The 25,880-nt window shown below is 54.5% G+C and overlaps 2 protein-coding genes, 1 long non-coding RNA gene and 1 pseudogene across 18 annotated transcripts in view; 1 reads left to right on the top strand and 3 right to left on the bottom strand.

Annotated features, from left to right (window-relative positions):
- Positions 1-8,613, bottom strand: part of LOC138916653 (liprin-alpha-1-like) — a 102,146-nt gene extending 93,533 nt beyond the window's left edge. For 9 of the 16 annotated variants that reach the window (XR_011423955.1, XR_011423954.1, XR_011423956.1 and 6 more), the window contains exons 1-2: positions 8,447-8,613; positions 8,044-8,113 (exon numbers count right to left, since the gene is read on the bottom strand). Coding sequence is in view for 8 of the 16 variants with exons in the window: in XM_070229697.1 (XP_070085798.1) it covers positions 8,044-8,113; positions 8,447-8,613 (237 nt within the window). In the remaining 8 variants the exon portion in view is untranslated. Of the gene's footprint in view, positions 1-2,582; positions 2,755-4,893; positions 4,984-8,043; positions 8,182-8,446 lie in introns of those variants that run through there. The other 7 variants (XM_070229700.1, XM_070229702.1, XM_070229706.1 and 4 more) reach the window with 4 other exon arrangements.
- Positions 8,535-18,997, bottom strand: LOC138916655 (src substrate cortactin-like). The gene is made up of 6 exons (XM_070229711.1): positions 18,847-18,997; positions 16,906-17,016; positions 15,272-15,382; positions 14,628-14,738; positions 12,221-12,276; positions 8,535-8,652 (listed from the first exon to the last, which is right to left on the bottom strand). Exons 1-6 carry the CDS (start codon positions 18,980-18,982, stop codon positions 8,647-8,649), a joined length of 531 nt encoding a protein of 176 aa, XP_070085812.1. The 5' UTR covers positions 18,983-18,997; the 3' UTR covers positions 8,535-8,646.
- Positions 18,998-19,030: 33 nt separating this feature from the next.
- LOC138916656 (uncharacterized) lies at positions 19,031-22,506 on the top strand. Its single transcript, XR_011423957.1, has 2 exons — positions 19,031-19,595; positions 19,916-22,506. It is a non-coding gene; the product is annotated as an uncharacterized lncRNA (long non-coding RNA).
- Positions 22,507-24,068: 1,562 nt separating this feature from the next.
- LOC138916831 (olfactory receptor 5A1-like) lies at positions 24,069-25,647 on the bottom strand (annotated as a pseudogene).
- Positions 25,648-25,880: the final 233 nt, after the last annotated feature.

Below are 25,880 nucleotides of genomic sequence, written 5' to 3'. Positions count from 1 at the left end.
GCATTCAATATTACTGAAAAGACTGATCCATCGGGCTAGATTACAATTAAAACTTCTGCTTATCAACACACCACTGAGAGCCAAAGGGCAAACATACACAAGAATGTAAAATAACCTGCCACACACACATGTACTCAGAATATATAACTTGTACTCAGAACATATGAAAAGAACTCCTTCAACTCAGTAAGAAACAACACAGAAAACCCAATCGAAAAACGGGCAAAGGACAAGCACTCACAAGAGAGGATCTCGAAACCGCCAACAGACACACACAAAGAGTCTGCTTCTGCGCGTCCCCGGCCACCGGGCAGCGGCCAGCCCACAGCACACTGAGCCTCCTCCACTCGGTGCCCACCGGACAGCCGCAACGAACGAGCTGACGACACCAAGCGCTGGGGAACGGCGGACGGCTCACACACGGCTGGCGGCAGCACCGCCACTTTGGGCAGTGTCTACTCAGGTTGGACAGACGCAGACCCTGGCCCTCTGCAGTGCCACTCCTGTGAACACCAACAGAAACGCATACATACCTGCACCAAAGAAACAAGCACGAATATGCAGGGCGGCGTTCGTCTGAACTAGGAACATCCAGAATACCCAAGAATGGCAGAAAGAATAAATGATGGTAAATTCAGAGACTGGGTTCCTGGGCAGCAGACAAGAAAGAACAAAGCTAAGAGACAACGCGAGTGGATCCCACAAAGGTACTACTGAATGAAAGAACCAAGAAACCAAATGTACGTATAACTTTATTTCACTTAGACAGTCAAGCACACGGGAAAGTCATCAATGGTGGAAAGCCAAGACCACTGCCGGCTTTGGGGGACAGTTCCTGGGAGTGGGGACGAGGGGGCTTCTGGGAAGCTTGGCCATGTTTCTCTCCTTAATGTAGGCGGTATATTACGAGAGTGTGTTCACTTAGTGAAAAAGTCACTGAGGTGCACACTTACGCTTGGGGAAATTCTCTGATGTATGCTACAGCTAAATCTTTTATAAGTACAGCATTTCGTGCCAACATAAAGTGCCAGGAAGACAAATGCATTTAGTTAAGCACATGCCTCTCTGGTCACACTATTAGCCACGAAACATGAGACAAACGCCAGGAATCGGAAGGGTCCTGAAAGTGTTCACTCAGTGGTTACTGCGTTTCTGAAACGCTGGGCTCAGGGACCGCTGACGTCACCGCCTTCTCCACCCGGCGAGGCATTTCCAGGCTACAACACTGAGCAGTGGCTGGAAACAAACCACTGAGCGACCGGCTCCTCCGCCGGTGCGATGGCCTCCGCCGCTCCGATGGCCTCCGCCGCTCCACACTGGACTGCACACACTCCTGTCCCTTCCCTGCGAGGGCCCCTGAGACCATTCTCTCAAAAACCACCTTATCAAATACGCGGTATCTGACACACACTTCAGTGTAAGTGCCCCAAATTACATGAAAACAAACACAGCTACAAAACCAAACAAACAAAACTACTGAAAAGATAAATACATGAAAATCCCAGTAAAACATAATTTGACCAATCCTTCTAAGCTGTGGTAATAAAATTTGACCTAAACGAACTTCGTAATTTATAAGATTCAGAGGACAAAAAACTTAATGATTCTCTAACCCAACAGAGAAGGAGCATTATAGCCCTGCATAGCGTGAATTAGATGTTAAAAAGGAAACCCAGGGCCTGGCCCCGTGGCCGAGTGGTTAAGTTCGCACGCTCCACTGCAGGCGGCCCAGTGTTTCGTTAGTTCGAATCCTGGGCGGGGACATGGCACTGCTCATCAGACCACGCTGAGGCAGCGTCCCACATGCCACAACTAGAAGAACCCACAACAAAGAATACACAACTATGTACCGGGGAGCTTTGGGGAGAAAAAGAAAAAAATAAAATATTTAAAAAAAAAAAAAAAAAAGGAAACCCAAATGTTTGGCTAATCAATCTTTCAGAAGGACTGACTAAGCCAAGAAGCGCATTAAGCTTGTCATTACTCATCTCCTAAGTCAGTGCTGCAGACCCATCACGAGAGTGTAAGTGTGCACCCACTCGGTCCACCTGAAAGCACCACAGAGGCACCTGTTATGAGCAAGTAAAATGGCACCAAGACAGCACAGAGGCCCCCGGAACCCACGTACCCTCCACTTTCCTAGGTGCCGCTTTCCTCCTTCACCTGCCATGACACCTCACTCAGCTCCCGAAGGAAAGGCTCTGACACCCTGGTCCCAACGCCAACACACCGGGACTAACAAGTTCAGTGTGACTCTAAGCTTTGTAACTCTCATCCGCCAAGGACAAAGTTCCAAAGGGGTCAACCTCCAGTCTTCCACCCCCTAAAACAGATTGGATTTACAAAACACAGGTGTTCTAATAAAGGTGGTGTGTAAAAATATTTTCTCTGTGAAATCCATCCTATTTGTCCACTAAATTTCATTAGGATATTGGAAATATATGATGAAACCCATGGGAAATACACATTTAGCGAGAAATGGCTTAAGACGACAGGTCAGAAGGCACCACACAGCGGGGGGCAGATCAGTCATCGGAGAAGGCAACTTTCACAGGGCAACTTAACAGGGGCCCCCCCCGTACCTGCAGGATAGTGGCCCTGGGCCTCCGTGCTTTCATAGACGGCCTCTGGGGCGTAGGCCAGACCCTGCTGGCTATCGGCGTCCTGGTAGTCGGCGGCCTCGGTGCTGTACACGGGTCCCGGCTCGCTCACGGGGCCTCTGTAACTTGGCTCGGCCTTGAACGAAGCCGCATCCTGGGGAAGAGCCAGGGAGACAGTTCACATGGGCCAGGTGGGTCGCTGCCACGGCCAAGGGAAACACACGGACCACTTCTCGGTCCAGCTGAGACCGAGCAAATGGACAGGGAGAAGAGGAGGCAACACCTGCCGACGTGTGCAGACGGCTTCGATTCTAACCGTGCTAAGTGTGTTCAGAGGGACCACGTGGCACTTCTTCCTGAATAACCCCCATCCTCACCGCCCCCCAGCGCCCGCAAATCCTGCAGGAACTGGAACCCGCACGGCTGTCACGAGCTGAGCGCTTCTCAGGCTGTCGCCTGGGGCAGGTCTGGCCTGTTTCTTTTTCAGGTCCCAGCCCTCCGACGGCCACCCAGCAGCTTCACAATGTCACCCCATCACACGGCCAGAGCTGGCAAGGCCGCGGACGGCCGGGTTCTGTTCTAACCAAGTCCTCTGGCGGAGGGGCGGGAGGGAGGGAGCACCAGGTCACGTGCAGGAGGAAATCACCAACTCCCTGGTCACAAGCACCGGGACTTCCAAGCTCGAACCCAAGTCCTGAACTCCTGATCATCAACGGTGGCTTTCACCAGTGTTTCCAACGAGGGTCCTCCTGAAGGCGCCCTCGGGAGCCAGAGGCGGCGGGGCATGGGGAGAAGCTCCAGGAAGGGCCGGCGCTCAGGCACCAGCTCTCGATGGAGGGTGAGCAGCACAGTGCATGCTGCCTGGGAGAGGTACTATGAAGGCCACAGAGAGGGCACTCCACCTCCAGGCCAGGTACCAGGAGTCACTCGAGGGTTAAAGAGGGAGGGACAGAGCCAGAGGCTCCTTTTGGCAAGGTCCCCCTGGATTCAAAGGGAACGGACTGGAGGATTAAAGGCCAGGCCATGGTGTGGGGGCACGAGCTGGCTGCCCGCACCCTCAGCTTAGTCATGTGGGGGCACCGTGAGCAGGTGGGCGCTACGGCGGGCATCCCACACTGGCAGCACCCTATTCTCCTATCTTCCAGCAACGCCACCTCTGCCCCACCCAGCACAGGGTTCCAGCAGGGCTGCTGATCTAGGACCCACCTCCCATCCCTGCCAGGGACAGCATGCCATCTTGGCCTTCTCAAGAACCAACTGCTCAGTGACGGGCCAGTAGTGGAACATGATGGGGGGGTGGCTCAAGGTCCCCGTTTTCCATTGGATTACGAATTATAAGGCCACATCCAACACACCCGCCCAGAAGTCCAGAAGGACACGGCCGCCACACAGAGGGAACAGCAACACAAGGAGATGACCCTGGTGGTGATGAGACTGTGGACCTGAGGCCAGGCCTGCTGCCCCGGCCCACAGCTCTCCCCGCATCCTCGTCCCTTTATGCCTCAGCTGATATGAGTTAGTTCTCATCCCCTGCGACTCAATGATCTTTGAGGGCTAATGTCCAGGGAGAGAAGACGGGTGTGGGAACCAGGACAGTGGCCGCAGGGCCAGAGAAGGGATGGAATTCGGGGCTCAGCCGGGTATGGCCATGGACGGTGGTGGCAGGGGTGCTCCCGAGAGAGGGAGATGCGGAGACCCCGTGACGGAGCGAAGGAGAGCTGAGGCAGGCAGCTCAGTAACTCAGATCAGGAGAGAGCATGGGGATCCGTGTTAGCAGGCCCTGGGGACACAGGCAGGCACTAGGCACTGACGACACAACTGAGGAGAAAGGGCCAAGGACAGAGGCTCTGGAGCGGACACGTTCAAGAGGGGCTGAGGGAGGGGAGAGCTGGAGAGGGCTCCAGTGAAGCGAGGCCACGCGGGAGAGGCAGCTGGGTGCCGCAGGATGCGGATTCTAGAAGAGCGGGGTCAGCGCAAATGCAGCATGACCACGTGAGCTCCGGACCAGAAGCCATCCACTCGGTGTTCGGAGACCCCACTGGGGGGCTGCGGGCTGGCTGAGCAAGGGGGCCTCGTCCAGGAGCCCAGTGAGGACGGCCATTCTCGGTGAGAAGCAGGCCGTGTGCCCGGGAGCGTCCCCCAGCACCAGGAGGCTGCTCGCCAAGCCGCCCTCTGTGGATGGGCACCTAGCAGAGCTGAGGAGGGAGCCCACGCCGTCCGCGGTGGCGGCACTGCCCCAGGAGGGATGGCTTCAAGAAGCCAGAGACTCACTCACAAACAACGGAAGACCCACCTCATAGACGGGGCTCGAAGGCGGCCTCTCCTGTGCCGGCTGAGGAGCAGGGGACGCGGGCGGGGTCTGCTTCCCGGCTCTGGCCTGCTCCTGTGATCGACAGACACGCAGCACTCAGAACACGCCTAGGACACTCTGGGTCACCAGGCCGCCTCCGCGGCAACACGGCTCCGGCAGAAAGAGCAGAGAGGACCAAGCACGGAGACCGAACACCAGCAGGTCTTAAGGGAAGTTTGCTCTGAAGTGAAGGTCACGCAGTCAGTCAAGTATTCTCAAGAACTAGGACCTCGGTGGCCCGTAATACTCCTGCTGCCACCAAATAAGCCACAGGATTTACTCACTGTGCAGTCGGCAAGGCAACAGTACCACTACCGAGCTACAACCCCCGGCCCACCCAAACCCAACTCAGACTTTTAAAACGGACAGAATGTATTCTGCACGTAGTACGGACATGAATCTTTGGGGCTCAGAGCGAGGACTGTCATGGACAGAATACGGCCCCTAAACAAGCTGACATCCCAGGCCCCAGATGCTGTGAACACGTGACCTCACAGGGCAGAAGGGACCGCAGATGCGACGAAGTTAGGCATCTGAGATGGGAGACAATCCGGGATTATCTGGGTTGGCCCATGTCATCACGGGGTCTTACAAGAGGGGGACAGCCATGTGAGAGAGAGAGAGCAAAGCAGAGGGTGCAACGCGGACGGCCCCAGAAACTGGAGAAGGCCAGGGAACGTCGTCCTCTCCAGCCTCCAGAACGGACGCAGCCCTGCTGACCTGTTAGGACTTCTGCCCTCCAGCACTATAGACAGGAAATGAGTGTTGTTTTAAGCCACTAAACTTGTGGTCATTTGATCCAGCAGCTACAGGAACGAGTTCTGCCAGCTGGAAGGCTGGATTTTTCTCCAGGTTTCAGACGAGGAGACTGAGCTCCCGGAGAGGGTAAGTCACACACCCAGGGACGCATGCCGGCGAGGGGCAGAAGCGGAATCTGAGCCCTCTCCTCCCCACCCCCCAGGAGAGTCCCAGCACCACAAGTCACTTGGACGCACCCACAAGTACTTGAGGCAGCAGAGCACCTCCTCGAAGGGGCTGTGCCTGGGCTGGGCGGCCGGGCTGAAGGTGGGCTTGCAGAGAGACCGGGAACTGCAGAGGCACAGGGCCACGGATTCGTCTATGAATCACTTCTAGAAACATGTCTCCAGGCCACGGGCTCTAGGACAGCCCCTCTCAAAGGTGGCAGGGTATAGGCAGACTCCTTCCCAGAGGCGGGCTTCCAGGATCTGAGAGTCAGGCGTACGGGACCCAAGTCAAACTCTCCTCGCCTGCCAGGAGGGAGCACTCAGAAGACATGTGCTGTCGGGGAGCCGAGTGCTCCAGCGCCCTTCCACAGCCCAGGGGGTTCTGCTGGGAGCAGTACTGTGCCGACGGAGACTCGCTCTCACTGGGGAGGAGGAAGAGAGCAGACGGGTGGCAGGGGCTGGGGACAGAGAAGGACAACACACCCGAAGGGACAGCAGGAGAACCTCAAAAGGAGAGAGGTTAGGTGACGATGATCAAAAGTTTTCTTCTTCTCAAGCAGCCCATCCCGTCTGCATCTTGTGGATGCTGAGGCGACTTAGATGGCAGGGGTCAAACTTCTAAGGCAAAAAATGAGGAGGGCACTATTTGAAAAGAAGACCAAGATAGCAGGAAAAAATGCCTTGTAGTCTGTGAGCGTGTGTTCTGCAATGAAAGAAAGCTAACTTACAAGCAGCTTACTAAAAACTTGAAGGAGACATGTCTAAAAGTTTTCCAGCAATTAAGGAATAGTAAATGGTAACCGTAAAACTTGCTCTTATTCCGACTTCGCCGCACGTGGTAAGACAGCAGGGCTTATTTAACTCACGTCCTCCGCGTCGGCATTTTCTGTCTATTGCATGTTAATTTCCTCGACTATCCACGTTCTCAACATTCCCCCCCATGATTTCGGGCAGAACGTCCACAGAGTTAAACACACCTTTACGGTTTATCAATGTTGCATGCATGACTTCAGACTCTACCTCGTCACTACCCCAAAAAGAGTCATGATGAGTGTCTCCACCCCCATTTCATGGACCAGAACATGAGGCACAGAACAGCGAGCTCATCTGTCACGGGTCGCCCAGTTGGTAGGCGAGAACGTAAGGACCTGAGCCTTCAGACACCAGCCCCCCTAGGACAGGTTGAGGGAGGAGGAGCCCACCCCTCCGGCTCACCTCCCAGGCTCCCGCTCCTACCTTCTCTGGTGGGAAACACTACAAACACTCACAGGAAAAGGCAGCAGACCCAGGCTGCAGACCCCTGGACTAGAAGAGGCCCTCACACGAGCAATCACCTGAAAGGACAGACTGCGGCAGCCTGGACCAGGCCCAAGGAGGAGAAGGAGCGAAGGAGAGAGTGCCTACTCCAGCTCACGCACAGGCGCTACAACACATCCCTCGGGTCACAGCCAGGGCCGACCGCGTCCAGGGGCACCAGCGAGCGTGTCTGAGCAGCAGGTGCCACAGGACCCTCCCAGAACGCGGTTCCAGCAGCGAGAAGGGCCCTCGCACACGTGCAGTTAACCCAGCTCTACTTTGGGAGGCACCCACCAAAGCAGATCCCCACGGCCGGAGAGCACAACACGCAGTGTGGGAAAGCTGCCTCTGACCCTCTGCAGGAATAAAGAGGATCTTCCCTCAAAAGGCAAGTCAATTTCTTTCCTGAAAATACACAGGAACGACTCTGCTCCCCATTCAGCTCCATCTCTCCACTCATGCTCCATCTGCTCCTGGTGCACATTCTGCCAACTACCCTTTTTTTTGAGGAAGATTAGCCCTGAGCTAACATCGGCCACCAATCCTCCTCGTTTTGCTGAGGAAGACTGGCCCTGAGCGTGCCCATCTTCCTCCACTTTATATGTGGGACGCCTGCCACAGCATGGCTTGCCAAGTGGTGCCATGTCTGCACCCGGGATCTGAACCAGCAAACCCCGGGCTGCCGAAGCAGAACGTGCGAACTCAACTGCTGTGCTACTGGGCCAGCCCCCCAACTACCCTTTGCCCTGAGCATTTTCCTGGGACAACCAAAGAGCGTGGAATTTCCTCCTGGAAAAACCACAGTGCCGGTAGGGGGTCCGCCAGGACTCACCTGCTTCGACAGGGACAGTCTTCTGATACGTGGAGGCCACCTTGGCGACATCCTCAAAGGTTGAAGCATTCTACCGAGACAGGAAAGGAACATCAGGAAGGCACTGTTCTCTGCTCCTCACACCCCGTGACGGCTGCCACCTCACCCAGACGGCAAAGCCTGCCCTCGACCTTCCCAAAGAGCCCACCGGGGAGCCCAAAGCTTTCGTATCTCCTTCTCTGTTCTGCAAGTTAACTGAGGCATGAAAAGGGTTACGACACACACTTGCTGGTGACGACATGGGTCAGCGTGAGAAGAAAAAGTACACGCGTGAGGAGGGATGGACAGGCGGAGCACAGAGGATTTCTAGGGTAGTGAAAATACTCTGTAGGGCAGTGCAAGGGGGACACATGTCCTTACGCACGTGTGCAAAGCCACAGAACGTCCAGCACCAAGAGTGGACGCTAAAGTCAACCGTGGACTCTGGTGACGACGACCTGTCAGCGCAGGCTCGCGGACTGTACCCAACGTCCCAGCTGGCGGAGGATGCTGATGGTGGCGGAGGTTGTGCGTGGTGGGGGCGGGGGGCATATGGGAAATCTCTGTACCATCCTCTCAAATTTGCTAAAACTGCTCCAAAAAAAAAGAGCAGGAAAAAACCCAAAAGCATATCTACACCTGCGCAATCAGAAACCAGGTGCGGGTTCTGCACTAGCCCTCGCCCCGGGAGAGGACACAGTGCCGCAAGCCTCGCCTGGCCTGACCGTCCACATCCCCCACAAGCGTGAGTACGGGGGCCCAATTCTGTCAGACGACACTTTGAGCGACAGCTGCTCCTTCAAGGCTGATGCTGACGCAGACACTGATGCAGACAGGCTCTGGGAACCACGGGCCATCCTCAGTTTCTTCGTGAGCAACCACTTCCCAGTGACACACCTGGGGCGTGGGACAGTCACTGCCTTCCTGACACAAATCAAGGGAGCAGGGCCCCGAGGACGTGGACCTGAAGTTAGCGGGCACTGTCTGAGGGTGACTGTGAGTGGCAGCTCCCTCCCGTCCAGGCACAGGCTGAGCCCTGCGCGGAGCCGCACTCACGGGCCAGGCCCCCACCCTCCCCCAGAGCCCCGTTCTCCCTCCACAGCCACCCCGCTCGGCCAGAGCACAGCTGTCCGCCCACCCGTCTGCCATGCCCAGCCACAGCCAGCCTGAGAGCCCGGCGCCCGGGCCACCCTGGCCCCCCTGCCCCACTCTCCGAGTGCGACCGCTCAGCTGCCCTGACCAAGCGCTCTCCCTTCCCAGACCACCCGCCCACCAGACCGGGCCTCTGCCACCTCTCTCCAGAACAATCTCTTCTCACACTCACTCCCTGCCCTGCCCCCCACCTCCGGATGTCCCATCAGGCTCCTGCCTGCCCTGTGGCTTCAGGGGTAGGGGCGTCAGCACCCTCCCCATGGGCCCCTCCTGTCGCCCCCATCTGCCCAGCCCAGCCAGTTCTCCAGCACGCTGCCCAGAGCCAGTTCTCTGCCGTCACCTGGGGGCTTCCAGCAAACACGGCCCCCAACCTCTCATTCTCACTTGCAGCGTCCCCACCACACCGCGCCCGACCTCCTCCACAGCACGCCCCCATCACCAAGACCCGCTTGCCGACTAGAAGCTTCTCCCTCTCACCGCCCTCCTCTACGCGGCGCCTGCTCCTCCCTCCCCTCGGTCCAGCCTGGCAACTCAAGGTCACGACCTCTCCCAGGTCCCACCTGCTGGACACCCCTCAACCCGTTTCCATCCCCTATAGGGACTTCACACCCGAATCCCTCCACACGCAGCTCACTGGGACCCCGCGCAGCTCCCTCACCTTCCTAAGCCTCAGGCCGCCAACCGCACAACACGGACGCCGTCACACCACCAACAGGAACCACAGTCACCGTCAGACACAGGCTCACCCAACCTCTGCGCCAAGCCACCATGCTGCCTCGGTCGCAGGCCCCCTAGTCAGCCTCTACCGTCCACGGCTGCGTCTCAGTGACCCCACATTCTCCACCAGCACCACCTCACGGTCTCCCTCCACATGCCTGTCTACGGCCTGGGCTCCCCTACACGTTCTGGTCTCTTCCATCTTAAACAGAACCATCCCCTCGGCTGACCGCTGCCCAGCTCACAGGACCACAGTGGGCGGAGCGGGCCCAAGCTTGCCGACTCTACGACTGACCCTCCCCACACGGTGCGGGTCCCTGCAGGCCAGCTTCCCCCAACCTGCCCCCCAACACCCACAACAATGCCCTCACCAGGACTCCCGGGGCTACCACGTTGCTCGCCCAGACGTCGCCCCCACCAGCAGCACTGCTGGGCACAGGTGACCCCCCTGCCCCAAAGCTGTTTACCCTCAGACCAGCACCACCAGACCCTGTGGGCTCCCCCCACCTTGCTGGGTGCACTTCCCAGTCTCCTCTACCAGCCTGACTGCTGCCATCCCCAGGTGTGTCCCTGGGCCCGCTCACCACTCTGCAGGCTCTCCTCGCCTCCGACTTGACCCCGGCTCCGTCCACATCTGTGCAGTGGCCGTCTGCCTCTGGTCCAGCCGCACTCTCGTCCACCTGCCCTGCTGGGTAGCCCACCCCGGACACACCCACAGCCGACTCAGCTACCCACCCCTGCTCCTCCCAGGCGCCCCAGCTCAGCAGAGGCCCACCGCCCACCTGGGGCAGTCCTGCCTGCCCCTGCCAGCCCTTAAAGCCGGGGGCTTTACCTCCCGCCTCGCTGAGGTCAGTGCCGCTCTCCCTCTGCCACGAGCCCCTGCCCGAGCCAGCACCGCACCCTGCTCACACCGCTGAAGCCACCTCCTAACTAGGGCCACAGCCTCGCTGCTTCTCCGCAATCCACTTCCACACTGTGACCAGGGTCTTCTCAACACAGATCCCGTTTGTGTCACTTGCCTGCCAAACCCTTCGAGGGCCACTCAGGACTCATCTGATGAAGAACGAAACCTGAAGTACGTAGTCTGCAGGGCTCCCCGAGATGGTCCCTCCCAGCTCCTCACCCCTCGGCCCTCCTCTGCAGTGAGACCCTAACAGTCTTTGCGGCGTCACCCCCACCCCCGCACACACGCTATGCCCCTGCTCTCCAGGCTCCTGGCCCATCTTCCCGGCATGCTCCACCCGTCAAAGCTGAGCCCAGCCTCTCACTTCCCCAGGACCCTTCTGGCCCCTCAGCCTGAGCCCTGGGCCTGCCACATGCTCCCAGGGCCCATGCGTGGTCACGTGGTGGAGCCCCTGGGTGACGGCCTCTGTGTGGTCAGCTGTGAGCCTGACAGCAGCAGAACTCCGTGAGGACTGGCCCTGCTCTCCTTGACCACAGGCCGGGCACAGGACCAGGCAGGACGGCCTCCGTCTTTGCTCAGGAGATACAAGCCACACGTGTCCTCGTGTGGACAACTCCACACCTGCTCTAAGTGTAGACTCTGCTATGGCTGGACCGTACGCTAGAAAAACTGCCGTCTGATACACTTAAGACTGACTCTCAGAGATCCGACACCGTGTGACAAAGTCCCCAGTGAGAAACAAGCGTGTTCCCCGGGACACCCGTGGGAGGCGGTGCTGTGGGCAGGACCTGCCTCTAGACGGTCCCTGTCCCGTGGACCTTCCACCATGAACCATGATACAGATGTTCTAGACCCACGCGCTCCCAGAGCCGCCGCCGCCACGCGTGCCTACTGAGCTCCTGACATGGACAGTGTGACCAAGGAGCTCAATTTCCAGCCGGTTTACCGCTAACTACTTTGGATTCAAACAGCCACACGTCCTCAAGGGTCTCGTGTTGGCCCCAGAGCCTAATGCCTGGCTTCCAAAGGTGGCCCCGCCACTTGCTGCTATGCTGTGGCCAAGCACTGAGCCTGCCTGGCCAGGGACCCCCAAATGCAAAAGGGGACAGGGACAGTCTCTCCCCCACAGCACGACCATGTGGGGTACCGGAGAGGATGTCCGTGACCGGTAGACGAGGCCTGGCATACAGGTCAGCAATCGGCACCATCAGTGATGACACGTGCCCGACTTAAACGTTCGTGCTTCTGAAAACCTGAGCCACACCCCACCCCAGACCATCCACGGAGCCGTGCGCTGACACACCAAGAGCTCCACGAATTCCCGGACCTCCTAAATTCCCGAACACGGCAGCAGAAGACACTCAGGCCTGGATCTGGAATCCTTACCTTGTCCATCCGGTCCTTCTGGACCCCGTACTTTCCGCCGAATCCTTTGGAATAGTCTGCAAAGTGGCACAACACAACACTTACACTTAGGCTGAGGACCAGCGAGGTGCCCGGGGCAGAGGCATGCAAACAGATCCAGAAACAGCCCAAGAAGACGCACCCCGAGCAGAAAGAGACCAGAACCGCACCCCACGCGGTCCTCACTTGCAAGCTGAGTTGGTTTCTACCCGTGGTGTTCAGCACACAGGCGGGGGAGAAGCAGAAAAGGGGTGTGCGCATGCGCCCCGCGCTCTCCTGAGGGACAGAGGGTGCCGTGTGGGCTGGCAGGCAGTGAGCCGAGGGCCCAGCACAGGCGCGGGGCAGCGTGCCACTCCAACAGCACAGTCCTCCACCTGGCACCGCTCCCTCCCTACTAGGACTAGGCAGAGGCTCGAGGCAGCTGTTTTCTTGCTTTTTAAAAGAAAAAAAAAAATTCCATGGGGAAATTCTACCAGCCAACTCTTAGGACGTAGCAACACAGATCTCCGTGACAGTCACACCGTCACACGGCCTTAAGGCCACGCAGAGCCAAGGCCATCTCCGCGCAGGCTGCCGGATCAGCACCGGATCAGCTGCGTCCGCCGTCCCTCGCCTGAACACGGCCGTGTGTTCCCAACCAGGGGACGGAGCCTACGCTCTGCCCTGGCAAGGAGGACCGTCCTTGTCTTCCGCTCGTGTGTCCAGGTTCTAACGGCTAAGTCCGAATTTGGACAGCAATTAAATAACTGCTCTAAGGAGAAATGTGTTCACCGTGTGGACTCCCAACAGATACACCTAGAAATTTCCTGTGTCTTCTTAGCTTCCTGTACATACCGTTTAGCTCTGTGTGGGGAAGTTATACGTAGGTGGTGTCGTCAAAAAAACCAAAACAAACGAAAAACACCTCCCACTCCTGGTCAAAAAAACACCACCACGATGAAACAGAGACCACACAGAACACGGCTGCCCCTGCCCCTGCCCCCCGGTGACCCACGCCTCTGGCTGAACTAAACATGGTTCTCCCCGTCTCAGAGGCAGTCAGGTGGCTTACTCAGTAGGTAAGTCACGGTCAACAGCAAGAGCTCCAGCAGAAGGCTGCTGGGAGACCAGGGACACCCCGCTCCAGGATGGAGCCACGTTATGGGTTTAGGGCAACACACCCTGCAAACTACGGCCATGTCTTGCCAAGCACAAACCCCATGGTGCCAGGGAACAAGTGAATGGGGGTGGGAGGAGTGCAGGCGACCATGGCTCCAGCATACACCTGGGTTTCAACGCCCGAGTGCCCCTTGAGGGCACAGAGGGTGCTGGCAAGGCTGAGGCTGGAAGTCTGTGCTAGAAGTGGCCGCACTGGAGGGGAGGCGGGGGCGGGGGGTGGTGAGCAACGGTGCCTTGCTGGGACTCGTGCTTGGCCAGCCTCTCCTTGTAATCAAACCCCACAGCACAGGAGTCCTGCCTCTCGGGCTGAACACCAAATCTGCCTCCGAAACCAGTCTTATAACCTGGAAATCCCACAACAGTGAAGAAAACCGAGAGAGGAAACACAGTTCGGTTAGAATCGTGGGAGCATGGGCAAGAATCAAGTACATCGTTTAGAGAAAGGAAAAGCTCTGCCAGGCTCAGGGGCTGCAGAGCCAGCTCGCAGGCTCAGCAACAGTCAAAACTGGGCTCAAAGGTTAGAGGGCAAACTCAAACTCTTAACACTCCAGCCAAGATCAGAGACCGGGTTAGGAACTGTATTTCAAGTAATTCGGGAAAGCCACTCCATGCTTTGAGGTTTCTTTCTAGGTCCTACCCACGCTGCAGACAAGAGAACGCATCTCTGCGCATGTGAAGAAAGAGACACGTTATACACGAGGTTACTGCACGGCAACGCGTACCAGCCCCACCTCCATCTGTGCTGGCTGAAAGGACGGGGTGAGTCTGGGGCTCACTCAGAGGTCTCCCGTCCCCACGTGCTACTTTCCCAGGGACATGGTTCTGTCGTGGAAAGCACACACTCCCGGGCAGAGAGGAGGCATCCCCTTCCACAGCCTACAGCACGCTTTATCAGCACCAATTCATGGACTGGATCGCTGTCGGCCCTCTGGCCGCCCGCTGAGGGCAGAAAACAGCATTCCCAGAGCTGCTGCAGGCAGTGACCGGCGCTCCAGAAGCCCAGTGACATGGGGCCTTCTCGCGGGAGCCCTCCCGTGGGAGGGGACGGGGGTTCCTCACTCCTCTAGCTGAAGGGCTGTCTCAAATCACGGGAGGGCTACGACTACCTCCCACACTGAAGACACAACACCACTGCTACAGAGACACGGCAAAAACACGGCACAGTGACGGACCTGGGAAGGGAAATAAACTCGGGAAACGATCCCAAGTAGGAGATTCAAAATGAAGGTACCTTTTTGGGATTCGTGCAGCTGCAATTTCTCCTGGTGATCCCGGCCAAGAGCACATTTGTCTTGTCTGTCTGTCTGCACACCAAATTTTCCTCCAAACCCTTTCACGTAGTCTAATGGATTAGAAAAAGGACACAAACTGGTATTAACGGATAGCCCGGGCAACAGAGAGAAAACATGTTTTTCAACGCACGTCAATACACACAATTCGCTCAATTCATCCCTTCTCTCTCAGATCTTCGGTAAAACTTTAGGTAACACTCATCAAGAGGCCCTCCTCATACAGCGTCTGGAAACTGACCCCATCTGTAATCCCAGCGTTCCGAATAAACGCAGACGGGACCCCACAGAAGCAGCGCCAAGCGATGCAGCTTAAGCAGCAACCGGAGCCCCACAGTCCCACCACTTACACACGCGACACTATTAGCACAAGCGGCACTGCTGGGGTGTCAGAGCCAAAACAACTGGCAAGAGTCGATCTCTCATGTAACAGCTGTGTTTCTGCTTTGCTGTTTTAAAGCTGGCTGCTTAACTGAGAGATGTCCGTATTAAGGGCTGCTGGTTACGCTCCGTCTCTGCCTGCTGCTCTGGTTACCACCCATCCCGTTAACGGTCACCGGCTGGAGAGCTGGTAAGATGCAGGCACCTGTCTGGGACTCGTGCTTCTCCGTTTTGCCTTGATACTCAAAGCCGACGGCACTTTTATCCACCTTGTCCTTGTCGATACCGTACTTGCCACCGAAGCCTTCGGAGTAATCTAAAAACAAGGAAAGCAGTTTACAGGCCAGCAACACAACCAGCGAGCAAGCTGTGGATTCCAGCAGGCTTCAAGAAAGTACTTTTAACACTCAATTAAAAAAAATATAAACCAAAAATCTTTTAGGCTCACTATAAGATCACTGATACAGAAAATATCTAAAAGTCTTGCTCATATGTAATAACAGGACTAGGAAGAGTCCTATAAAGACAGCAGATTTATAACTGCAGCATCTTTCCTTCATTCCAAAAGACAGCATGGAGTAACAGTTTATTACAAAGCTTCTGGATCAGCACGAGCCGAGCAGCCGGCTTTTAATGGGTCCCTCTGCTTCATGGACCAGCACAAGGAGAGGCATGCAGGGGTGCCTGCAAAGACAGGATAAACCTGGAACGCCCTCCAGAAACACACGCCCTCCAGAAACGCCAGTGGAATGGTTCCCTCTGCACTAAAGGAGGAGTCCATCGTGGGCACGTCAACGCACGAGCGCGCGGAGCAAACCCCTTCCGCAAAGGCCTGGGGCTGCCGAGGAGCCTGCCTGCCCAGGCACTTGGGGCTGTGCCCCCGACCTCCCAGAGTGGCATTTCCTCTGCCCCAGAGGCCTCTTGGGGAGAAAGTCAGTGCAGACTGCAAGGCATCCAGCAGCAGGTCCTGAGGTACTGGGTGCGCGTGGGGCAGAGGAGCACAGGTCTGCTCCAAGGAGGGAGGGAGAGAAGGCAGTGACAGCGACCCCGTGCCGCAGGCCACCTGCTGTAACGGAAGTGACGCCTGCGGCAAAGGGACACTGGGCTGGCCCACGGCCAGCTCCTCGCAGAAACGCCAAGCCAGTGGGGTTTCCAGTGCTGGGTTTTGGTTTTGTTCTTTAAAGAATCCTGGGATTTTTTTTAAATATGTGAGCTCTCAGTTTTTATATGTTGGCAATCATTTTAAAAAATCTAAATGTACAGGCCAAACAAAACAATGAGGAGAACCAACCGTTTGTGGCCTCTGCAGGAGGGACTGAATCTAACGCCCTCCACCTACAGCCCTCGCTGGGTGACGGCAGTAAGTGACCCGCGAGGCCGCCACAGCAAAGGAAGCCAGCACGGCTTCTGAGGACAATCTGGCAATCTATCGAAATTTTAATTCAGTGTTCTCTGACCCAATTATATTTCTAGGAATTTACTCTTGAATAACCACTTACGTACATAAGACACAGGGAGAAGAATACTCATGCAGTCGACTTTTAACATCGAAAATTGAAAACAACCTAACTTGTACATTCCACAGAGGAATGGTTACGTAGACTATGGGATCTTCCCACCACAAGGACTGAGCAGTCACCAAAAACGCGACAGACCCCTACGCTGACCTGAACGGAACAACAACGGCCAAACGTTTGAGTTAAAAAACCGTGTAACTATAACGTGACCCGCCGTACACAGGGGAAACGCCCCAGTGCGCATGTCTGTAAGCGTGTGGGAAGCAGCGGCGAGGGGGCAGGCCACGCGGTGGACCGGCTGCGGGGCGCCGCCCGGGCGGACCTTTCTGCGACTCGTGCTTCTCCGTCTTGCCCTGGTAGTCGAAGCCCACGGCGCTCTTGTCCACCCGGTCGGCCTGCACGCCATACTTGCCGCCGAAGCCGCTGGAGTAGTCTGTGGAGACACGCAGCAGTCGGCATGGGAGCAGATAGGAGCTAACCCGGCGCTTGGTTGAACCAGAACAGAAACGACTCGCGGTGTGACTCAGCAAGAGATCAAGCACACATTCTAAAACACACGAGCCACCCACTATCACCCACGCGTGACGCTCGACTCAGTCTACAGCGTCCCTTTCACCTGTTAGGGGCACTTCGTTCCTGATGGCAGACGTGAACTGCGTTCCCACCTCGGAAGTTCACCGTTCAGACACTTTCTGAGCACCGACTGCACGGCAGCGAGCAAAGGTCTGAATCACCACTTACATACACTCAAAAGTGTTTCAAGAATAAGTCTAACAAGATGCTTCCACTACAAGTCAGCTGTGGGGCGGGAACGGGGTGGGGGTAACTTCCAGTTCCTGGGGGGCAGAGGATCAAAACCAACTCTGCATCCCTTTGGCTCCTTCTTCCAGCGGGTCTGAAAGTTGCCTCTAGGACTCTGCCCGGCTCCCTGAGCATCTGGGAGCACTTTTCCAACCAGAGGAGAGTCAGGACTGCGCCAGGGGCTCAGCCGCGCTCAGCCACGGGCAGGGGGGCCCACCGACCCACAGCCCTGGGATCTCAGCCCTCGCCAGCCGCCAGCCGGCGCCCGGCTGAATCCCGCGGTCAGGGCCTGGGGGATTAGCCAGGCAGAGCGCCGCGGGGCCCAGGCAGCCCCGCGCCAAGCGGAGCGCCCGGGGAGGGCGCACTCAGTGGGGATGCCGCCAGCGCTGCGATCAGAGGGAAACGGAACCCCCCCCATCCCACCCCCGCCCCCAGGCCCGACACGTCCACAGACCGCGGGCGGAGGAAGCCCCGCACCCGCTCCAGGGAGGCCGCCCGCGGAGATCGAGTTCCTGGTGCCACACTCAGGCGATTCCAACAGCGGAACCAAAAACCCAGAAGCACCTTTCTGCTGATTTCCAACACAGCCAGAAGAGGGATGGCTCCAAATTTAGAGCCTCTCGGCCGTCTGCAGCTGCGCGTGTCGCTGCATTTCCAGTGACCTGATTGCTAAACCTCCCTGTAGGTGCGGGCCGGGCCGCAGGAGCCGCGGCTGCGACGGCCCCGCCCGGGCGCCAGGGAGACCCCGGCCCCTCTCGGTCCTTCCCCGCAGGGCCCCACTCCTACCTCGCCCCGCATGGACCCAAACCCCTCCCCGTCGGCCCTCCATCCCCTTCCCCTAAACCCCAGGGCCCTGATCCCGTCGCCCCCGATCCCGGACCCCTCCCCGCAGGGCCCCTCTCCTACCTCGCCCCGCTTGGACCCCAGCCCCTTCCCCTCGGCCCTCCACGCCCCTCCCCTAAACCCCCGGGCCCTGAGCCCCTCCCCCCGGATCACACCCCCTCCCAGCATGGCCTCTCTCGCACCTCGCCCCCCTCCGACCCTCGGCCCCTCCGCTCTCTCTTCTCCTAGCCCCCGGGTCCCGGGCACCCTCTCAGACCCCAGACCCCCTCCCCGTCTGGCCCTCTCCTCCCCTTCCTCCCTGCAGCCCCGGCCCCTCTCCTTCGGACCCCTAAACCTCAGAACTGCCCCTTCCTCCCCGACACCAGGCCCTCCCCACCGCTCGGCGCCCCGCCCCTCACCCCGCGGCCCCCCGGCCCCCACCCCTCGGCCCCCGGCCCCGGCTCCCCCGCCTGGGGAAGCCTCGCCCGCGCTCCCCCCGCGGCCGACCCGAAACCGCGAGCGGAAGAGCGGCTAGACCGCTGCGGCCGCCGCTTCCTTCCCTTTTCGGGGCCCGGGGGCGCCCCAGGAGCGCCGCGGAGGGGCCGGCCCGCCCCGCCCGGCGGAAGCCGCGCTCGCTCACCGCCGCCTGGCTCCGTCCGGACCCACTCGACTCCGACTCCGGCTCCGGCCCCGGCCCCGGCCCCTGCCGCTCCGCGCCCGCCGCTCCCAGGCGCCCTGCTCCACTTCCGGTTCCTCGGGTGGGGGCGGGGCCTCATCCGGGTCCCGACGAGGCCCCGCCCCTCCCCGGCACGTCGCGCCCCTCGCCCGGCCGCCTCCCTCGCGCGCGTGCGCGGGCAGCGCGGGCCGAGCTCCGCCGGGGTGCGAGCCTGCAAAGCACGCGTGGAAACAGTCTGTTCCTACACGCAGAGTCAATGTACGGAGCGAAGGCTCCAGAAGGAGGTTTCTTTTCTCTTTTTTGAGAAAGATTAGCCCTGAGCTAACATCTGCCACAAATCCTCCTCTTTTTGCTGAGGAAGACTGGCCCTGAGCTCACATCCGTGCCCGTCTTCCTCTACTTTATATGTGGGATGCTTGCCACAGCATGGCATGCCAAGCGGTGCCATGTCCGCACCCGGGATCCGAACCAGCAAACCCCAGGCCTCCGAAGCAGAACGTGCGAACTTAACTGCTGCGCCACCGGGCCGGCCCCCAGAAGGCGGTTTCTTGACTGAGTGGGAAGAATGAGGGGTTTGTAGGCTTAATGAGGAAGTCAGAACTGGAAGGAGGGGAACTAACACTGGGGAGGCAGCCTGCGGGCCACGTGGCTTCTGCCCCTCAGGAGAGTGTGTGGCCCAGACCAGCTGGCCACATAGCGATTGTGGATACAAGGTAATCCTTTTAATACAGGATGGTTCATTTTTCCCTGGAAACAGCTTTATGAGTTGAAAATTATTTTTAAGAGCATCTTATTGAGATGTAATTTGCATAAGATATAATACACTCGTGTACAATTCTGTGGTTTTTAATATAGTCACAGGGTGGTGTAACCATCACCACGACCTAATTTTAGAACATTTTCATCCCCCCCCAAAGAAGCCCACCTTGTTAGCAGTCAACCCCTGTGCCCCGCTCCCCCACCCCCCGCCCCCTCAAGCAGCCACTCATTACTTTCTCTCTGTGAGGTGGGTATTGTTGCTTCCGTTTCCCAGATGAGGACAGCCAGAGCTCACTGGGGCTTTCAGCGGGAGGGTGGCGTGAGCCGTTTCTGACACCCAGATCCATCCAGCCTCTCTATGGAGAACAGACTGCTTCAGAGTCACATCCGGCGAAAAGGCAAAAGGCGGCGCCCGTCTCCCCTTTGACACACCGTGTCAGGAGAGTGTGTGGCAGAGACTGGCTGGCCAAGTAGCATGACAGATACAACGTCAAATTTGGAAAGCGAAAAGGTTTAGCCGTGCTCAAAAACAAGTTGAATGTCTCTGTGGACCGGAAGTGAATAGAAATGTGACGTGGGGAGCTGAGGCTGTAGGCCTGCTGGGCCCGGGGCGCCCACCCTGGTCCAAGGAGCCGAAAAGGCAAATGCAGTGAGGACAACCTGCCCAGCCCACACAGGACCCCAGCGGGCCAGCCGCTGTGGCATCCACACCACCACGCAGGGCGGGATAACTCGGTGTGGCAGAGAGTGGATCCCCTGCCCTCCTTCTGGACTCACTGGGCCTCTGGCTGCCCAGCTCCACATCTTCCAGCTTCTCTAGGTGACGGGTGCGGCCACATAGCCAGGATCTCACAATGGAACATCAGAGAGGAGGATATGCACCGCTTTCTGGCCCGTAAAAACGCCCGCACGGCTTCCCCCTTACCATAGGTTGGGATGACGGCAAAGATGGATCCGTGCCCGTTGCTGCTGAGACAAATTACAACCAAGGTTGTGGCTGAAAAAATGCAGATACTTACAGTTCTGGAGGCCGGAAGTCTGAAATCAGTTTCGTTGGGCCAAAGTCAAGGCCAAAGAGGGACCCCAAGGAAGAGCCTGCTGCCCCTTCCAGCTTCTGAAGGCCACCTGTACCTGCATTCCGTGCCTCGGGGCCTCTTGCTCGAGTCACTGAGACTCAGGCTTGTGTTGTCACATCTACTTCCTCTCTGTGGTGGAATCTCTCACTGCCTCCCTGTTGTGGGGACCTTGTGATCACACTCAGGACCCAACCGGATAATCCAGGAGAATCTCCAGAGTCCCTTTTTCCATATAAGGTAATATTCACGTGTTCTGATGATTGCCGAATGGACATTCTCGGGGGCCGTTATTCAGCCAGCCACATTAAGGTGACAGGTAGACCTTGGAAGCCATGTGCTGGAGACGGCAGAGCCCCCACTAGCCTGGGTCCCTGCGAGACTGAACGGAACAGATCTTCCTTACCATCCCCTCCTCCTCCTCTGTCTGACCGGGAACATACACCCTGGCCTGTTGCATGAGATGGAAATGAAATCCTGTGTTTAAGACATGATCTGCGCAGTCAATTTGTTACAGGTGTCTGGCCCACCCCAATACAGAGAGCTTGGAGGCGAGTGCAGAACAGGAAGACGGGCAGGGCCCCACACCGAGGGAGGAAGAGAAAAAGCAAAACAAAACACTTCCCACTTGTTATAAACCAATGTTGCCGCAATTAAAAAAAATAAAGTAGGGGCTGGCCCCGTGGCCGAGTGGTTAAGTTCTCACGCTCCCCTGCAGGCGGCCCAGCGTTTCGTTGGTTCGAATCCTGGGTGCGGACATGGCACTGCTCATCAAACCACGCTGAGGCAGTGTCCCACATGCCACAACTAGAAGGACCCACAACGAAAAATATACAAATATGCACTGGGGGGGGTCTTTGGGGAGAAAAAGGAAAAAAAAAATCTTTTTTAAAAAAATAAAGTAAAAAATATTTTAAGAAACACTTCCCACTTAAAAGGGAAAAGAGTTAGAGGGAGAAAACTCCCCAGGCTCTTGCTCTCTGGAGTCACGTTTACCATGGAATTATTCCCCTGCTAATTTTTCATGCCCCACTTTGCCATGTCCCTTCTAATTCAATTCCACACTTCCTCATGGTCCTACTATGATCTCATGATTATAGCTTTTCTTTTAATGAACTTGGAATCATTTGTGGTGGAAAGGACCTAGTGATCATCTGTTTCAATACCATTAATTTCCAGGTGGGGACTAGAAGCCAGTGGATCTAAGAGATTTGCCCAAGATGACACAGCTGGCTGGTAATATAACCTGACAACAGTAAATTAGATATGTGGACACTTTTACAAAGCACTTTCATTTTAGACAAATACATACATGCACTTTCTCAAATACCTAACCTGAATCAATCATCTCAGCAGTCCTATGAGGCATACATGGCGTGATTTACTATGCATAAGTGAGGAAATCACAGCAAAAAGGAATACAATAAAACTAATTCATGATAGAGCCATGACTTATTGTGGTTAATACCATGGGCATTGGTGTCAGCCAATCTGGGTGGAATTCCAGCTTTCCATTTATTGGTTGTGTGACCTTGAGCAAATTAACCTCTCCAAGCCTAAGTATATATCACCTATTAAATGGGGCTAATAATAGTAGCTACTTCATACAGCAGTTTTTCATAGAATCAAATCAGATAATGCTCATAAAGCACTTAGCCTGTGAGGTACACAGCATGCCTCCCATTAATAGCAGGTTTAATTTGTGTGTTCTGAATTGGAGTTCTTTACAACATATTATGCTGCATTACTAATCCTTCATTAAAAAATATCTGTTTAAGATCATTCTCACAAACGTTTCTTGTCTTTTTTTTTTTTTTTTTTGGTGGAGATCATCTACCCTGCCATTACTAGGGAAACAGAGATGTTTTAGGAAGGTCTCATTCTTGGTTTGCTCTATTTCAGTTAATATTAATTCTAGAGAGAGAGTGGTGGGTGGGGCAATGAGTTAATTATTTAATTTAACTCTTCCTAATAGGTTAGTAGTCAGATATTCCCACAAGTAAGAACTGTAATAGATTAATCTTTTAAATTGAACAGATTCTTAAGATGTTTTTAAAAATATAACACCAAAAGTATAGAATTAGGGCACCCATTCAAACCATGGAGAGCATGTTTCTGGTCAATAAGAAGCATCTATGCTCCACAAATTAAATTTTGTGAGACTTAAGATGAATTGTGGCTACTCTGGGAAGAACATGGAAGACCTCAATATGCTCAAAGCTTCTATCTGTAAAATGTGGATAATTTCTCAACTGCCAACTTCATATGGTAATAGAAAAAAATCACATCCATGCAATTTAACTATATGAAGTGTAGAGTATTGTATAAATACTAATGTAATATATGTGAAGCTTACTATTTAAATTCTCCTCTAGGGGCCAGCCCTCTGGCCGAGTGGTTAAGTTTGTGCACTCCGATGTGGCAGCCCAGGCTTTTGCTGGTTTGGATCCTGGGCATGGACGTGGCACCACTCATCAGGCCACGTTGAGGTGGCGTCCCATGTGCCACAACTGGAAGGACCCACAACTGAAATATACAACTATGTACTGGGGGGATTTGGGGAAAAAAGCAGAAAGAATAAAATATAGATTGGCAACAGTTGTTAGCTTAGGTTCCAATCTTTAAAAAAGTAAAAAGTAAAAAAATTCTCCTCTAAAAGTATATGTCCATTTAAATGTTCTTTAAATTCTCTTAGTTGGACTCGAGTCTACATCATACCCCCAAGTAAACTGGCTTTGCTGCTCCCTGGTCAAACTTAAGGTCCAGGAATATTTGGGAGACTCAGATCTCTGGGACTCAGATCCTGTCTCCCTAGACACACCATGACAGCCTGCATTTCTGAGGTCTTGCATGGTCTCTGGTAAGCTACCATAGAGCAGGCTACAGGCCAACTATGACCAGAAGTTGATGACTTTGACTTCTTTCTAGCCTCTGAGAATCTCTCTAACTCTTGACCTTATTGTGCCCCTTCTTTCTACCATTCCTTTCACCCATACCTTTTTCAAAATTCGCTTCACAAGGAGGCTCAATGAGTAAGATGGAAGGAACAAGCTTATTTGGGAATAAAGCCAGATCAATCTTTCTTCTTCTCCTCTCCTGTCATATTTTATCTTTCTCTGTCTTTCCTTCAGTCTTTCTATCTTTCTCTTTCTGTGTCCCTCCCTCTCATACTCACTCTCTCTCCCTCTTTGAGGTGGAGATTAAAAGTACTCACTTTAAAATAATTTTTAAGTTTCACAACTTGATTTTATACATTATTTTATTTTATTGAAATACATATAAAAGCTTAACAGTTGAAAATGAATAAAAGACATTTTAAAAATCATAGGAGAAAGACTGTGTGGATTCCTAGGTTCTTGTCTATCTCTGCATATAATGTCTATCAGAACCTCTGTTCTCAAAATATGGGGTTTACCTACATGGGTATAATCCTGGGAACAAACCTTTTAAACTAGATTCAATGTTCATAACACTGCCTCAAACTGATCGCTTGGTAGTGTGAGCTAAATATGATGGCACCAGGAATCAAGAGGTGAGTTTTTCACTTCTCTCTATCTAGCTGTTGTATGACCTACAAAAAGTTCTTACATGTTCTTATCTCTATTTTCCTTATAGGGGAAATAACACCTGCCCAAATATTGTTTTTATGGAGATAAATGTGTTACTCTCTTTGTCATCCTCTTGAGGGCCTCTTTGATCTCCTTGTTCCTGAAACTATAGATAACGGGGTTTAACATGGGGATTAGGATAACATAGAACACTGACAGCACCTTGTTTTGCTTCTTGGAGTGGCTAGAGTTAGGATGCAGGTACATAAAGAGGCTTGTGCTATAGAAGATTGTCACAACTACTAGGTGGGAGGCACAGGTATTGAAGACCTTGGCACTACCTTTGATGGAAGATAGTTTCAGGATGGAAGCTACAGTGATTGCATGAGATAAGATGATTACCAAGAAGGAACCAAACCCAACAAGAATAGATTCGAGAGACAGAATCATTTGGCTGATGTAGGAATCAGAACAAGACAAAGAAATAATCTGGGTTACATCACAGTAGAAATTTGGAATGATATTGGGCCCACAGTAGTAGAGACGAAAGCAAGAAACTGTTTGAACTAAGCTACCAAGGAAACCACTCCCATAGGCCCCAGCAATCAACTTATGACAGAGGCCAGGAGCCATGATGCTCGAGTACTGCAGAGGCCTACCGATACCAACAAATCTGTCATAGGCCATGGTGGCCAAGATGCAGCATTCAGCCTGACCCATCCAGCACCCAATAAAATACTGGGTGGCACAGGCAATGAAGGAAATGTTTTTTTCATCTTTTAAGAAGTCTGAAAGCATTCTTGGGCTATTTGAAGAAGAATAACAGATGTCTAAAAATGATAGGAAACTGAGAAAAAAGTACATAGGCGTGTGCAGGTGGGAGTTCATCCTGATTACGATGATAAGACCCAGGTTCCAGATTAGAGTCATAAGGTAGATCCCTAGAAAGACTGGGAATAGTACACGCTGCACCTCTTTTTCATCTGAAAGTCCCAGGAGAACAAACGTGGACACAGAAGTCTCATTTCTATTCCTTTCCATGGACATGGTTAGTGTCATCTACTGACAAAAAGATGACAGATGGAAATTATTTCATTCTCAAAAAACAAAAACAAGTATTCTTCGTCTTTTTCCAGTCATGCAGCTGACTAAATATACAACTTAAATCATCATGTTGAGTTAATCTGTCTTCCACGCATGATTACTAAACTTAAATGAACAATTCCCTTCAATAAACATTCTCATTCTCTTTGGGGACAAAAGACAGTAAATTGGCATTATGAGTACATTATCCTCTGAAATGTCTTAATTTCATGTTTTAACTTCCTAGAATTCACAAATATATGAGAATCAGAAATAGACAAAACTGGTGAAAACTGCTATCTCTCGATATGGTGAAACGAAAATTCTCCTCACACATGGCTCTGATGTTAATCAGTGCTTGAAGAAGTCCCTGAATCATGAGGCTTCATACACCAAATGAGGATGCTGGAGTACATGTCTTTTAAAATCTCCTTCGGGGGCGAGCCCTAGAGGCCTAGCGGTTACGTTCAGTGCCCTTCACTTAGGGTACCTGGGTTTGAATCCTAGACACTGACCTACACCATTCTTCTGTTAG

The sequence above is a fragment of the Equus caballus genome, chromosome 12, assembly GCF_041296265.1.
Source record: "Equus caballus isolate H_3958 breed thoroughbred chromosome 12, TB-T2T, whole genome shotgun sequence".
Taxonomy (NCBI): Eukaryota; Metazoa; Chordata; class Mammalia; order Perissodactyla; family Equidae; genus Equus; species Equus caballus.
This window is presented reverse-complemented; position numbering and strand designations above follow the sequence as displayed.